Raw genomic sequence first — 17,500 nt, 5'->3', positions numbered from 1 at the left:
ACTGGAATTAATGTTTCATCTAATAGTACTATTTGCTATGAAAAAAAGTTTGAAATTCAAGGTCCAAAAAATGGGCGAAATTTGCCATCACTCTTTGAACAGGTTGTTTCAAAAATTACGTTTTGCGCAAGTTCAAATAAATAACTACCGATATCTTTCTGGAAACGGTAAATATGCATAAAAGGTCAAACCTCATCGATTTTATCGCTACTTAAATATGTTGTAGAGGAACTTTTTCTGAATAATTCTACGCAAGAAATAAGTGGGGGATAACATTAGTTTAGAAGGTACAACAAATTGAAGTTTCACAATTTTAATGCTTTTTGTCTCCGAAAATATTGATTTGAGAAAAAAATTTTAAGCAAAAAATAAAGCCCCTGAAAAACCCCACAAAAAAGGTTATATGCATTTTTTTCATAAACCTACTGTTTTAGCTGTTATATAAAAAAATAGTAATTTTAAATACATTTAATACAATTTAAATTTATATAGAATTTAATACAATTTAATACAATTAAAAAATATCACAAACGTATATGTACACACACACACACGCGCGCGCGCGGAGGGTGCAAGGGGGGCCTTCGGTCCCCCCTCCCGCAACCACCCTGCCGATAGGCAAGGTGGACCTTGCTTTACAACTTATAGCATATATCCATTGTGATTAAACTCGGATTTCCGTTTGGATCGTTGACCGTAGCGAACGTGTCTTACACAGTGCTCTCTTACATTAGTAAAATATTAATTTTTGTGTTCAGTTAACAATCTCCCTCGTTTTCTCGAGAGTGCCTCGCTTTTTTTTCTTGTGGACTTTGAACATTGTATTTTTTCGAACATTTTGGAAATATTGTGACTCGGCTCTTCCGTAGTCGCCGTAATAAATTGCTACGCACTACCGCGCCACGTCATTCTCGGTCATCTTTGATCGGCCGGTCGTCCGCGTGGCAACGATATGCGAGTATTGGTCGGTATTTGACTAATTATGTCCATCCAAAACCCTATAAAAGCTCCTATTAATACTAATTTATTGCAATTTGACAATGACGTTACAAATATTCGGAATCTGATGTGACTGGTGTTAGTGACGAGGACAGACTTGATTTAATTGCTCACTCCCTTCCTCTCTTCTCTCCTTCTACAGGCTCGGTTATAGAGATTGAAGTAAATTCTAACGATGGCACATGTCTTTCAGCCAACAGCCGTAAAGCTGGATCAGCCTGTGACGGCATCCGTTCTCGTCGCGGATTCCAACCTACGTATGAGCTCTTCTAGATTAAACCAGAAGTCGAACAAAAGGAAAAAAGAACAACATAAATCCTCATCTGTGAGTAAGCGTCAAGTCCTGGGTGAGGGGGATGGTCAACCGCCTCTTCAAGGTAAGGCAAACCATGCCATTTCTTCTTTTCTTGGTTCCTCTGTATTCTCTGCCGGCTCCCAAGATCTCCTCTCTTCATACGATAACACGTATGATTCCAATTCCTTAGGCCCTTTCGATGTAATAGTACAAAAAGATAAAGATAGTAACCACTCTTCTCCTATTGATCCATTGGCGGTTGGTCGCCTCCTTTATACATCCAACAAAAACGATATTCTTGAAATCAAAAAAGTTGGATTTTCTAAAATTAACATCCGCTTCAAGTCAAAAGAGGTGGCTAACAGATTGATCACTAATCATATATTAAAGCATGAAAAATATCAAGTGTACATTCCATTGTATCGCACCACTAGAAAGGGCATCATCCGTGGTGTCCCGCTTGATCTCTCTGACGAGGAGATCTTGAGAGGCCTTGATTCTAAGATTAAAATCTTGTCGGTTCAAAGGCTGAGTAGGCGGAGAAGAGATCCCCTTTCCCCTGCCCATCCAAATGTAAATATAAATGTAAATATTGCTAGTAATAATAACGATCCCCTCTCGAACTATCTTAGTCACGTTCGGAGGTCAGATCCTTTCAGATAATATTTATTTATTCATGTTGAGATATTCGGTTCTCCCTTTTGTTTCGAGAACTTCGTTGTGCTTTTCTTGTTTTCGCTTTGGACACATTGGCGCCCACTGTAAAGGCCACGCTCGTTGTTTGGACTGCGGGGGTGATAGGCACGGGGATGGAGAATCTTGCCGTAAAAAAGACTGCGAACCAACTTGTATTAATTGCGAAGGACCGCACAAGGCTTCCAATTATAACTGCCCGGAATACATTCTTCAGAGGAAGACGAGGGAGATCTCTGCGCATGAAAATATTCCTCTTTCGGAGGCAGCGTCTCGCATCCGAGGTCGATCCAAGACCCCACAAGAACATTTTTCTTCGTATAATAGTGAGTTCCCCAAACTCCCTTCTACTTCCTCGACCTCTCGAAAGCGTTCTGGCCCTCCCCCCCTTATCTTTTTTCTCAAGTCTTGTCCTCTTCCCCTCTTGAGTCGAATAATTCTCCAGCGGGTGACACCGCGTCTCCTCCCCAGTCCTCTCACTCTTCTGATTTTTTGACCTCCTTGTCGGGAACTTTCTCTAAATTTAAACATAAATCTCCTATTTCACAGTCAAAATCATGTGACTATAACAATAATAATAACAATAGGTCCTCTTACCTAGGTTCTCGTCCGAGGGTGGTTGGCCCCGGGCCAGGAGCTAGCTCTCATCAGAGCTGCCAGATCCGGGACGCAAACAACATGCAACCCGTAGTGGAGGGGGTAACAGACATGTGAGCGTAAGCGTACGTGTGAGCTCGGCGCTTCGGCTAGCTTCGGGTAGTAGAAGAAGACAGAATACAGTTTTCTGTCTCCTTCCTACCAAGCTGACAACGAAGGCGACGGCGACGCTGCTTATTTCTCGATATCTCGATATGACCCACAGCGTTAAATGTTTGTCTCTTACAGCTTTTTATATTATATGTATATTTTTTCATATAAAAAATCAAACCATGTAATATTTATAAACGAACACACACACACACACACACACACACACTATATATATATATATATACTCACCCCATATATGGCTCACCCTGTATATATATATATATACAGGGTGACCCATTTTAACTTAGGCAGCCAAATAACTCGAAAAATAAGCAAGATAGAGAAAAATGTTTTAGACAAAAGTTGTATGGTTTCGAGGGGGCCATAAGATGGTATCATTGGTTTGACCTTGAAGAGTCATTTGAAGGTCACGTGAAGGTCACTTCAATTTTTTTAAATGGAACATCCTATATATTTTTATACATTCTTGTAGCTCATCTCGAGAGCTTTCCAAAACACTATAATTAAGTACATTTTCGTTAAGTACTTTTTGAGTTATGAGGCTTGAAATAATTTCTTAATTTTACATAAACCGTAAAATATCTTGTAAAATATTCATTTTTCGATTACCTTACCTTAATAGTTTTATGTACAAAATAATGAGAGGAATCAATTGGTGTAAAGAAAACACATAGTTGTTTCGAAGAAAAAATATGTAATTTGCAATTAACAATTCCATATTTTTTCTTAAAAACAACTATGTGTTTTCTTTACACCAATTGATTCCTCTCATTATTTTGTACATAAAAGTATTAAGGTAAGATAATCGAAAAATGAATATTTTACAAGATATTTTACGGTTTATGTAAAATTAAGAAATTATTTCAAGCATCATAACTCAAAAAGTACTTAACGGAAAGGTACTTAATTATAGTGTTTTGGAAAGCTCTCGAAATAAGCTACAAGAATGTACAAAAATATATAGGGTATTCCATTTAAAAAAATTGAAGTGACCTTCACGTGACCTTCAAATGACTCTTCAAGGTCAAACCAATGATACCATCTTATGGCCCCCTCGAAACCATACAACTTTTGTCTAAAACATTTTTCTCTATCTTGCTTATTTTTCGAGTTATTTGGCTGCCTAAGTTAAAATGGGTCACCCTGTATATATATATATATATATATATATATGTATATATGTATACGTATGTATATATCGTTTTTAAATATTATATGGTTTGATTTTTTGTACGTAAAAATATATAATATAAAGAGCTGTAAGAGACAAACACTCAACGCTGTGGCTCATATCGAGATATCGAGAAATAAGCAGCGTCGCCCGTCGCCTTCATTGCCCGCTCGATAGAAAGGAGACAGAAGATAGTATTTTCTCGTCTTTTACTCTCTTACTCTTTTACTTAATATATAATTAATCTGAATTAATATATAATTATAATTATACATTAAACTTTCTTTGTATACATATATATTTATACACACAAACGATATACAAATGTATACTACACATACGTTTACGGCAATTTTTAAATTATAAAATAATGAGTGGTGATTTTCCACACCACCCATGGGGTATCACCAGTGGCGCGTTAAGTTTTTATACGTATACCTTCGCCTGGAGCCCTATTATACCACGTTATATTGTATTGTTTCGTCATTTATAAGTGTGTCTGTTATACAGACAAAACTTTTATACACTTATGATATACCTACCTTTGATACACTTTTTACAAGTATGTTGTCTGTTATACAGACAAGATGTTTTTTACATACTTACGTTTTACAAGTATGTTGTCTGTGATACAGACAAGATGTTTTTCACATACTTACGTTTTACAAATATGTTGTCTGTTATACAGACAAGATGTTTTTCACATACTTACGTTTTACAAATATGTTGTCTGTTATACAGACAAAATGTTTTTCACATACTTACGTTTTACAGATATGTTGTCTGTTATACAGACAAGATGTTTTTCACATACTTACGTTTTACAAATATGTATGTTGTCTGTTATACAGACAAGATGTTTTTCACATACTTATGTTTTACAAATATGTTGTCTGTTACACAGACAGAATTTATTATTTATGACATGAAGGACCAGTTATATCAGTAGTATCTGCAGCATGTAATCTTAAAATACTTTTATCTTTCTTAGCAGCGGGAGCATATAATTTGTCCGCTGACATAAGTGACAAATGTTTTTCGTCAATTTTCATTTTCATAGCTGTTTCTCCTCTCGTTTTTAATGCAGATTTAAATACACAAATTACATTAACAGTAGCCGACGAAAAACTGTTACGTTTTTTCGTTTTTAAATTATTTAAAAGAGAAAACATCCTCTCCGGATCGGCATTTGAATTTGGAAGCGATCTAATAGTATTTATAACATTTGTTAAATTGGGATATTCAACAAGATTATTGTATTGACTTTGTAAAATTTCTTTCCACATGCTGTCGAAATTTAATTTAGAAAACTTTGTTTTTCTTCCATTGTAAAATCTAATGGTAGGGCAATCCATTCTTTTTTTAAACCATCTTCGTCAAAACCGCCGATAGTTTTAGCTATAAAAGAAATATCATTGAATGATGTTTCTCTATTATTATCAAATAAACTTATGTATGGCCGAAAAATTTGTAATTTTGATAAAAATATGTTATTTATAGGTAATCTTTTACGAATTTCTTCCGCAGCAGTCACATAAAATGTTAAACAATTCTCTCGAACAATTCTAACTATGTTTATGTGACCTTTCAGCGTTAATTCATTTAAATATTCTTCACATTCTGATCCCAAAATAATTTCATTTATAGCTTTTTGATTTTCTTTCAGTGAGAATATAATATTTGTAGAAAATGGTTTTAAATATTCTTCTTTTAAAAAATTTCTACAGATTTGGAAAAGAAAATTTACAGATTTTGGATGGAATAAATGAATCCTCGTTTCTAATGCTTGAAAGAATGCATTAAATGCATTAAAGAAATTTAAAACATTTTAAAAACAGAAAATAAGCTTTCATCTCTACGTTGCCCATCATAGACAGTAGATATTCTCCAGAATTTGTTTTTTCGCTCACAACCATTTCAGTAAGAAAGTATTTAATTGCATCCCAAGATTCAAGAAGCCTTTCGATACATAAATAACGCGAAAGCCAGCGTGTATCACATAATTTCAATATTTTGCGATTTGTTTCTTGGAAACATTCACAAAATTCAAGAAAAATAGCCGAACGTTTTGGACTGCTATTGAGATAAGTAGCAATTTTTTTTTAGAAATTCCTCGCAATATGCAGGTATTTTAGAACAAGCAGCATGCGCTGCTAATGCGGAGGAATGACATGGTCATGAAAATGTTAATAAATGTGGACATGTTTCTTCCAATTTTTTTTTAAACGATAAATATTTTCCTGTCATAACAGATGCATTATCGCATGATAAGGCTACAATATTTAAAAAAGGTATCTGTAATTTTCACATTTCACATTTAAATGCCTGAAACAACTTTTCTGCGCTTGAATCTTTAGCATCAATGTCGATTAATTTAACTAATTGTGTGCGAATATCTAATGTCTCTGGATCAACGTATCGAACAAGAAATGTCATCCATTTATTATTTGTTATATCAGATGTTTCATCAATAAAAATTGTAAATTTTGTATGTTGAAGCTTATTGACGACACGATCTGTTTCAACTGGACATAGACATTTGTAATAATGTTTTTACATTTCGTCCTGCCCATGCTCATGTTTTGTAATACATTAGGATCTTTTCCTATGTTTTGAAAGAAGCTAAGGATTTCTTTTGCAGTTTGATGCGAAATATTTTTATCAGCGATTAATGCCGCATACCGAATATCTGTTGATTTTTTTCGCTCATCAAACGACAAAACTGAATCATTTATTATATTTATATTTTCCTTCGTATTCTTTTTTTCTGTTTCATGTTTTTTAGATATTTCTATATGTGCTTTGGATTCTGCGTGACGATAAATTTGCGATAAACCACCAACCATAGATTTATCACAAAATGAACAAAAAAATGAATTTTCATCGTGTGACACTTTGCGTAACCATGGCTTAAATAATTCGACATCTAACCATTGTTCTTTAAATTTCTTCTTTAAATTTATGTTAATTGTTGCGGATATTTTTTTATTTGAATTTTTATTATCAATATTTAATAAAGACGAAGTATTTTCTTTAATATTATTTTTATGACACGCAGAATCCGCATGTCTTAAAACATGTGTGTTGCATGAAATATTTTTATTGCATATAATGCAATGATATAAGCTCTCATCAAAAGATACTGTGCGTATTCAATGTTTAATTCGATCGTCATTGAGCCAAGCGTTTGAAAAGCTTCGCTTAAGTTTTTTTCTTGACAAATCACACATCTTTATGAAACAAAAAATAGACAGAAATAAAGAATCAAAGAAGAGTGGATAAAAGAAGGTAAAGACGGAAAAAGATAAAGATATATAGATATTTTAAATAATCAGAACTCACAATCGGGATTGTGACAGTTTCTTGAACACCAAGATTTCACAAATCACGTATAAAAAAATACGTTTACTTGAGTGTACAAAGCGACAAGATTATCTGATGAAAACGCCCCGAAACAAATGAACGGCATAAAACAAATGAAACGGCATGAAACAAATAAATGCCGCAGTGTCAGTTCACGGTGACAGGTCGAAGATCGAAGAGCAACATGTCTCGTAAGTAAATCATTTATTTATAGACAAATATTAAAAAACTTTAATCCTTAATTATTCTGTTATCATTTTTCCTTTATTAATAATTTTATAGAAGATATAAATGCCAAGATGGATGCGCTGGTGCTGCAAGAAAGGGCAAATATGCAGCAGCTGATGCAACAATTGTTGCATCAAAATCAATTATTGCATCAACAGCTGCAAACATATATGGAGCAGCAGCAGCAGCAGCAGCAGCAGCAGCAGCAGCAGCAACAGCAGCAAGAACACTCACAGGAACAGCCACAGCAGGAGCAAAATATATTATTTTTTATATTAAATTTTATTTTAACAAATTATATATATGTATTATTATAATTTATTTATTATTTATGTTTTATTTTTTAAAAAGCAAACAAAAAAAGAGAGGAGGCGGACGGTCCCGTGCCCGCTGGTACCAAAAAAATAGGGGCACCAGGGGCGGATGGGACGTCCGAGGCAGAGGGGGCGGCCGAGGCCGAGGCAGAGGGGGCGGCCGAGATCGAGGCAGAGACGGCCGAGGGAACATAGTAATAAAAAATTATTACTATTATTAAATATTACTATTATTATAATTATTAATTATTACTATTATTACTATATCAATTATTCCTATTATTATAATTATTCTTTCAAATATTTTAAAAAATAAATTATACAAAAAATAATAATAATTTAAGAAATATTTATTTATCCCATTTTCTTCCTTTATCCTTTTTTCTTTCTAGATATTTTTTCTTCCTATCTAATACAATATAATGTGGTATAATGGGGCTCCAGGCGAAGGTCCACATATAAAAACTTAACGCGCCACTGGTGATACCCCATGGGTGATGTGGAAAATCACCACTCATTATTTTATAATTTAAAAATTGCCGTAAACGTATGTGTAGTATACATTTGTATATCGTTTGTGTGTATAAATATATACGTATACAAAGAAAGTTTAATGTATAATTATAATTATATATTAATTCAGATTAATTATATATTAAGTAAAAGAGTAAGAGAGTAAAAGACGAGAAAATACTATCTTCTGTCTCCTTTCTATCGAGCGGGCAATGAAGGCGACGGGCGACGCTGCTTATTTCTCGATATCTCGATATGAGCCACAGCGTTGAGTGTTTGGCTCTTACAGCTCTTTATATTATATATTTTTACGTATAAAAAATCAAACTATATAATATTTAAAAACGATATATACATACGTATACACATATATATATATATATATATATATATATATATATATATATATATATATATAAACGAATTGTGAACGCGTTATTGAGCACGGTTTTACTTTTATCAGAAATTTCATGTTAAAATTTGTATTGTGTACAATAAAATATAATTATGTAAAGTGATAAATAATTGATTTAAAAATTTATTATTTTTTAAATAATTTTTCGTTTTTAAAATGAATAAATAATATTATTTTATATTTTATTTGATAATAACAAATTAAAAAATAAATTGAATTAAAAATAAATAATTATTTTTTTTATTAAAAATGAATTATTACAATACAAATTTTAGCATGAAATTTATCATAAAAGCAAAACCATTTTCGACAAACGTGCTCAACATGTATTCTCACAATTCGTTTATATATATATATATATATATATATATATATATATATATATATTACGACGTAATTCTTTTTAATTTATAAAAGGTAATTCTCGGAGGTTAGAGAGAAAGATGGGGAATGAAACGTCGTCAAAAAGAGAGAATGGAAAAGGGTACTCGCGTCCGGGGGAACCGGGACGGAGGGTGTTCCTGCGCGAGCCGCGGCGAAGCGGAGGCCGTTTCGATATCTCGAAGTGGGCGCCAAATACAGTCTTTCGCATATCAATTCGCGAGAGACGCAAAATTCACGACAGACACGGGCCTTTTTCGCCACGGGCCGACCAGCTCGCCTAACGGTAGAGGGGCGGGATTATTGGAAAGTTTTCTATAATCTTTGATTAAGAGGCTCCTCGAAACGGGAGAGACTAGGCGGGCGAGACAACCATTAAACAATCACAGCGACATTTGAATAACTTACGCGAATTAGAATAACAAACAAAAAAAATAACAAATTTATTAAAACAAAAGTAACAGAAATCAATGAAAGTTAGAGGAAGATACCATAGTTAGAGAAAATCATACAAAAAAAATACAGAGAGTGAGAAAAATAATAGAATAACAAAATGTAATTAAACTTACAAATAATAGAAAAATGACGGATTACAAATATTAGCCGGAGCGCGACAACGGTGGTCGAAATAATCTGAAATTCGCAGAATCGTTTTTGCGGCTATCATTCGCCGAACGCCGCCTCGCCGTAATACTATATTTTCGCCTTGCTTTTACTCGCTGCGATAATTTCAATAATCCGCAATCGCGACAACGAGAATACTTTATGTGCAGGACTTACTCAATAATAGGCGAAGACGAGAGAGAGCTCGTTGACGATGAGCACGGGCGTAGCGATCGGCAATCGATCGCTGTCGTACGCTGATTCCGCCGCTCACAACGTAAAGGGTTCTTAAAATTATTCCGACACGCGTGAATTTCTCGAATTCGCAACCTACCGCAATCTAATGCGCACGGCGACACACACACGCTCACTCGACACACAATCCAAGGAACGCGACGAAGGTCACGCTACGCTCGGCACACACACACGCACAACACGAGTCTCACCTGCACAAATCGAGATTTGATTGCGGAGGTATTTCACGCGGTCTCCACGGTCTCGTTACAACTTCACGCGTACCTCGAACGCCTTTATTGCGCATCTACCGCGCACGCGGTCGATTGACGAGAGCCGTTAACTACGCATGTTCCGATACCCCGAATCCCGGAGAGACGAACGGTTCCTTATCGTTTCCTGCCGACATTACGATCGCCGTCGATATTCCGATTACTTGACTAAGGTCGTCCCGAATATTCTATAACGAAATTTTAGGGCTGAGCCCTCCCAAACAAAAACGCGATAAAGGCGACCACGCCAGAATAACCGGCTCGCGAACGATAACGCGTACGTGGCTCACAGAATTTTAACAATGATGGGCAATCTCACCGACACATTGCACCGACACCACCTCGATGCTCGTCCAAGGAGTGGTCCTCGGTACCGTCCTCCCCAGATTCTCACAATCCGACAAGCAATCTCGACACACGACACACCAAAATATAGCGAGACTTCTTGAGCCGAGCGCCCGCGCCAAAGTGAGTCCTGGATCGCGCGATCCAGGCTCGATACCGGCGTCAATCCTGCGCATAGGGGTGCGCAGATTCGCGGCCAATAGCGCCGTTACACGGGGGTTTCGCGACGCCCCGTGATAAGACAGTATCGGGACTGTAACGGCCCCGAAATTTACAGAATGTTGAAGGCGGTTTAGCCTCCCCGAAGGCGACGTTTTCCGGTCGCTCTTCCGCCTGGATACACTGCGGGTGGCGGCGAGGTGGGCCCGGTGATCTCTGGGTCCGGCGGCCGTCCGTTATTGCAGTCCATTCATCCCATATTCGGGGGCGGGCGCCACTTTCGATTGCGAGCGGTCCTGGCTTGACGCCGACAAAATTTGGCTGCTTGTAACGGGCTGACGTGGCTTCTTAAGCCGTTGGGAATGATCTTCTTCCTTTCTCCTTTAGCTTCAACCGTCGCCGCTCGGACGATGTGCCCATATACAATGTAATTCGACATAAAAAGAAACTAATTAATACGCGACATTGATAATTTTCATTCCGCCCCTCCGGAGATCTCGGTACGGCTCTCGCAATCCTCAGGCGCAGTCGCTCGGCTCGCGCTCGTCGAGGATTCCTGGGGAGGGCGTACGCGCGTCGTGACGGCAACGTCACATCCCCCCCTGCCAAGAGAGAGCGTACCGTCTTCAGTCACCCATCATGGCCACTATTTCGAACTTCGCGTTCGTTCAAGATATAGACTTATACTAATAGACTGCGCAACCCAACGGCCACGCTATCGTCGGGACCAGAGAGAGAGAGCATGAGCGGTCGGGGCTCTGTCCTTGTCTAACGGTGCGAGTGGTGGGGATGACGATATCTCCTCCGAGTGAGGGAAGCATAGACTTATACATAGTATAAGTCTATGTCGGAGGAGATATTGTCATCCCCACCACTCGCACCGTTAGACAAGGACAGAGCCCCGACCGCTCATGCTCTCTCTCTCTGGTCCCGACGATAGCGCGGCCGTTGGGTTGCGCAGTCTATTAGTATAAGTCTATGTCCGAGTGAGGGAAGCATAGACTTATACATAGTATAAGTCTATGTCGGAGGAGATATTGTCATCCCCACCACTCGCACCGTTAGACAAGGACAGAGCCCCGACCGCTCATGCTCTCTCTCTCTGATCCCGACGACAGCGCGGCCGTTGGGTTGCGCAGTCTATTAGTATAAGTCTATGGTTCAAGAGTACACGTTCGGGCGACCAGTCTCCGGAGGCGAGACGGACACAAATAACACCAAACAAACGAGAAAAAAAATAAAATAAACAAAACAAACAAAAAAAATGCAATACGACAAAACGTAACGGAACGAACTTTTGCAGCTCGTACTTTGGAGATTGACTTTCGCGCTTTCGTCTCTCGCTAGGGTCCGTGGTCCCGACTTACTAAGGAGATTAGGCAGGTTGAACGCTAAGGTAACGGAACGAAAGAAAAGAATAGCATAGAGATCTATGAACGCTCTTTTATTAGTACCTCAGAATACAGTCTCCCTTTAGGACGACAACCAGAAAATAAACAACAAAACCGAGGGAGAGAAACTGAGACTAAAGAAAAAGAAACTGAGCGACAACCAAAGAAAGAACGCGAGAGCTGAAGAAGGAGGAAAACAAAATTAAAATAAAAAAAAATCTTTGGTTCCTTGGAGTGGGCGTCCGCGACAGCCGGGTTTTAGTAGGGCACGGGGCAGGTGCCGCTCCGGGCTTTTCGGCCTCTTAATGGTTCTGGCCCCTCGTGTCCTCTACCACGTATGTATGGGCCTTGCGCAACCCATCCCTCGCGGCAATGCGGGCATGTTCGCACTGTGTAGCCCCTCGTGCCGCATCGAAAGCAAAACTCCCCGCGTCGCTCTCATGGACACTCCTGGGCGAGATGGGCCTTGGACCCACAATTCCAACACCCCTCGGGTGGTTCAAGGTCCGGTGTTGACGGTCCGGAGGGTGGTGTGGGCCAGTCCGGAGAGACTGGCTCTCTGGGGCTACCCCAAGGCGATTCCCATCGCGGGAGCTCGTCTTCCTCGGAGGAGGGGTCCAGGTCCTCCGAGTAGGCCTGGACTGCGACCTCATGCCTCCTCTCGATGGCGGGTTCGGTGGCCGCGTTCCGCGTTGCAGCGACAGCCTGAATTCCGGCTTCCTCCTGTGCCGGAAACTCGCGCACTACGGCGCCACGGGTCGTGACGCGCGCTTCGCGCGTCCTCCGGAATTCGTCCGCTAGCTCGGTCCAGAAGTCGGGCCTCAGCTCGTCGACAGCATCTATAATGTCGTGGTTTCTCTCCCAAAACTCTCGCGACATTCTGGGCTTTCTTTTATACTCCTGGAGGGTTAGGGGGAATATTATATGGTTTTAAGTCCTTAATATGTACCTTGCCTATCGATCTATTAGCGCCATCCTTTAATTCGTATACGACCGGCGACAACATTTTCGCGATAGTAAATGGACCGTGGAACTTAGTCGCTAACTTAGCCGAAATGTTTTGAGCGGCGGACGACAACACATGCTGCCGCTTTAGAATTTGTTGGCCGATCGCAAAACGATGCTCTCGTCTTCGCAAATTATAATAATGTGCCTGTTTGTTATGCGCAACCTCCAAATTTTCCACTACCCAATCTCGCAAAGCCTGTATTCTCTCCATACGTTCTTTCCAATTATCGGGATTAGCCTCCGCAATTTCGACTGCTGGTGCATGTCTCCCCCGCACGGTGTTAACCGGCTGAGGTTCTCTACCGAAATTCAGAAATGCAGGGGTGGCTTGTAAGGACGTGTGATACGCCGTATTGTACGCAAATCTGAATTCCGCCAAATGAACGTCCTATTCACGGTGATCATTCTCGAGAAATGCTGTAATCATTGTCTTAAGTACTCGGTTGACGCGTTCCACCGGATTTGCCTGAGGGTGGTATGGCGGTACGGTCGTGTGAATAATACCGTATTCCCCCGCAAACGCTTGCAATTCGCAATTTATAAATTCGGTCCCGTTATCGGTCAAGAGGATCCGAGGCGCGCCCCAACGATTGACAACCAACTCGTCTAATAGCTCGCGAATTTTCTTTCCGGTAGCTTTTCGGAGCGGGTTACACTCGATCCACTTCGTAAAAAGATCTTGAATAACCAAGTATATGCGTTACCGTTCTTACTAGGCGGAAAGGGCCCCATGATATCTGCGGCGACAACCGTCCACGGAGTTTCGACCGTTCGTTGTCCCATTAACCCTCTCGGAACATGCTGTTCTACTTTCGTCCTCTGGCAGGTATCACACCGTCGGACGTAATCCGCAATCTCGCGAAACATACGCGGCCAAAAATAACGAGTCGCTACGCGCTGATACGTCTTTTCGACTCCTAGGTGACCGGACTGTTGCACGTCATGCGCTTCTCGAATAATATCCGCGCGTTCTTCTTTAGGAATTACTAACTTCCACTGTTCGAGATCGTCTACAACCTGCGATACGACAGCGTTCGGTTTTCGAAAGTAAAGCTGGTCATTTTCTATTTTCCAGCCGGAATATTTACGCGGTTCTGTTTCCACGTTTCGAACGCGTGCATTGTACCAATTATCTCCCGTGATCGCGATAGCGCAGTTCGTCGGTCTCATATATTCGCGACAACGCGTCAGGGACATGGTGTAACGCTCCTTTACGATGTTCAATTGTATAATCGTATTCCAATAATTCCAGAGCCCATCGTGCTAGTCGCCCCGTGGGATTCTTTAAATTGTGTAACCAACGCAAACTACTATGGTCCGTGATGACCTTAAAACGATACCCTTCGAGATATGGCCTGAACTTTTTAATGGACTACACGACAGTCAAACATTCTTGTTCGGTGGTCGAATATTTCTTTTCGGCCTCCGACAAGGCCCTACTCGCGAACGCGATTACGTGTTCTTCGCCCTCCGATTCCTGCGTCAACACGGCTCCTAATCCGACCGAACTCGCATCTGTTTGTAACACGAACGGTAATTCGAAATTCGGGCACGACAACGTAGGTAGTGACGTAATACATGATTTAATCGATTCAAACGCGGCTTTTTGTTCAAACCCCCACTCCCAAGAGAAATTCTTCCGGAGGAGACGAGTCAACGGTTTTAAGCGCGTCGCGCACTGCGGTATAAATCGGCGATATCAAGACGCCATTCCAATAAAACGCCGTAATTGCTTGATATTTTTCGGCGGCGGATAATCGACAATCGATGCGGTTTTATTAGGGTCTACCTTGAGCCCTTCCTGTTGTACTAGGAATCCGAGATATTTCACCTGCGACCGACAAAATTCACTCTTTTCAGGATTTATCGTAAGGCCTGCCTCTCCAATCCGATCTAATACGCGTTTTAACCAGACTAAATGTTCTTCAAATGTACGTGTCACGACAACGATGTCGTCTAAGTAGGCGAAAGCGTGTGGTTCCATTTCCGGACCAATAAGTCGGACCAATAAACGCTGAAAAGTTGCGGGTGCCCCGGTAAGACCGTATGGCATTCGGGTAAAATGAAAAAGCCCTTTTCCCGGTACTGCAAATGCCGTTAATTCGCGACTATTTTTCTCGAGCGGAATTTGGAAGAAGGCCTGGCTCAGATCGATAGTCGAAATATATCTCGCGGATCGCAATTTATCGAGAATTGCGTTCATGTACGGCAAGGGGTACGCATCTTTCTTCGAAACGCTATTTAATTTTCGAAAATCTAAGCAAAATCGATAAGTGCCGTTTGGTTTTCTAATCATTACTATCGGACTAGACCATTCACTTCTCGAAGGCTCGATTATTCCCGCCGCTAACATTTTGTCGACCTCAGCGTAGATCGCTTCCTGAATCTTTGGAGAAACGGGATAATACCGCTGCTTAATGGGAACGTGACCGCCGACATCGATTCAATGTTCCGTCAAATTAGTCGCTCCCGGATTATCCGGATCGCCCACGATATGTTGTTTTAAAAATTCGGTCAATCGACAATTTTCTCGCGACGACAGTTCATGTAAACCACAGCAGATAAGCGAGTCAGATTTCGATAGCCGATCTCGTTTCCTTTCGCGAGCAGGGGTCGTTTTAACCGGAAGAGGAACACCCCGCGAATTGTCAGTCAACTTTCGATTTTCTAATTTCGCGTTTTCGGATACGGAAGGATTACCCGATTTACTCTTGGCTGAGTTCTCGATCGCTATACCGCAGTGGTAAATCGAGTCCCGGGGCTGTTCCTCAAAATGATATACGACAGTCGGCTCATCTTCGAAATACCACTCGGGGCGTGCAAAGTTAACTATTATTCCGAATATTCTCAAAAAATCAAGTCCGAGTATACACGGTACGGCTAGCGTTGGTAAGGCATACGCTATTACTGAGTTTGTTTTATTTAGTATAGTAAAAGGAAGATCCACCTCCCCCCTTATACGCGTCGTTTGTCCGATGGCAGAAATTACTCGACGGCCATCCGATTTTCGAAACTGTAATTCTGACCGATTCACGAGCTCGACAACACTAGGACCTAAAAACGTACGAGTCGAACCGCAATCTACTAAAACGCTGATTTCGCTTCCCAATAATTTAACACGAATAAATAACATAGATGAAAGATCACGACACCCAAAAGTACTTAACGAAAATTCACGAGAACAATTGACGACACGAAAAGGGGATTGGGGTTTAATAGGAGTCGGGTCCCCCCCGTTATTCGATTCCCTTACTCTTTTCCCGAACAGTCGGGACACGTTCGTAAGGTCACCTCCGCTCGACCGCAACGATAGCAGTGCAGGCGCGGAGAGGCGGTACAATTTCGCGAAATATGTCCGACTCCGTCGCAGTTCCAACATTTTACGTTGGGAGATCGCGGAGTTCTCATGTCGGCAGCCGTCGTCTCCGAAGACGACGAAGTCGATGGGGTGGCCTCCACCCCGGTCGCGGCTCGATTTGCGCGATTTTTATTTCTTTTGTCGGCGCGCGAACTAGATTTCGTTTCCGGACTAGCGGTCGACGTACTCAATGCGGCAAGGGTGTCGGTTTTCTTACCGGACTGCTTAGCGTTGCGCGGCGCGTGGTATGCGAGATCCGGAAATAAAGACTTTTCGGGAGTCGGAGGAGCTCGATATCGCTGCGAAAGTTGATGACTAGTTTCCACGCGTGTCGCGACATCCTCTAAATCGTCCAAATATTCCATTTCATTTCTCCGGATCAACTGTTGCAAGCGCGGTAATAAATTTCGAAACGCGCTGCTGACTTGCTCCGATTCAGTCCACGGGGGCGACAACCGATCAAACATAGCCCGCAGACATGTTAGAAAATCTGCGACAGACTCATGCTCCCCCTGAGTCCTTCTCATTATCTCTTCACGAAGCGCGAACTGAAAATCCGAATCGCGTCCTTCATGCGTTTTTAAAGGTGGCCCAGTCCAACAGCCGATCTCGCCTACTCCGGAACCATTGTAAAGCCATCCCGGTAAGGAAAAACGGCAAGTAGCGTAGGATATCCTCATCGGATACGGGGACTAACTCGCGGCCTTCCTCAATCCGAAGTAAAAAAGTTTCCGCGTCTTCCCCTCTGGTACCGGAGAATTTCAAATTCCATTTCCGCATTACGTTATAAGCGATCATCACGGAATTTGCGGCATTTTCATGTGGCGAGTTCCGTCCGTTCGATCGAGGCGTGGCCGGGGAACCGGAAAACGCGTGCGTTCTCCCCTGATCCATCGGGCTATCAGGTCGGGTTCCCGTGTCCCTCGGAACCTCCAAGCGCTCCTCGTCCGACATCCCGTCGTCCGTGTTATACCTTCGGTCTTTTCA

At 41.0% G+C, this 17,500-nt stretch overlaps 1 protein-coding gene and 1 long non-coding RNA gene across 2 annotated transcripts in view; both read right to left on the bottom strand.

Annotated features, from left to right (window-relative positions):
* LOC145974387 (uncharacterized) overlaps positions 1-17,500 on the bottom strand; it is a 77,931-nt gene that overhangs the window by 9,190 nt on the left and 51,241 nt on the right. The gene's annotated exons all lie outside the window — the stretch shown is intronic.
* LOC145974818 (uncharacterized) lies at positions 12,471-13,243 on the bottom strand. Its single transcript, XM_083104851.1, has one exon. The coding sequence runs from the start codon at positions 13,024-13,026 to the stop codon at positions 12,586-12,588; it is 441 nt and encodes a 146-aa protein (XP_082960977.1). The 5' UTR covers positions 13,027-13,243; the 3' UTR covers positions 12,471-12,585.

This window comes from Camponotus vicinus, unplaced genomic scaffold (genome assembly GCF_025532165.1).
Source record: "Camponotus vicinus isolate PSW18456_S1 unplaced genomic scaffold, iyCamVici1.0 SCAF_7, whole genome shotgun sequence".
Taxonomy (NCBI): Eukaryota; Metazoa; Arthropoda; class Insecta; order Hymenoptera; family Formicidae; genus Camponotus; species Camponotus vicinus.
This window is presented reverse-complemented; position numbering and strand designations above follow the sequence as displayed.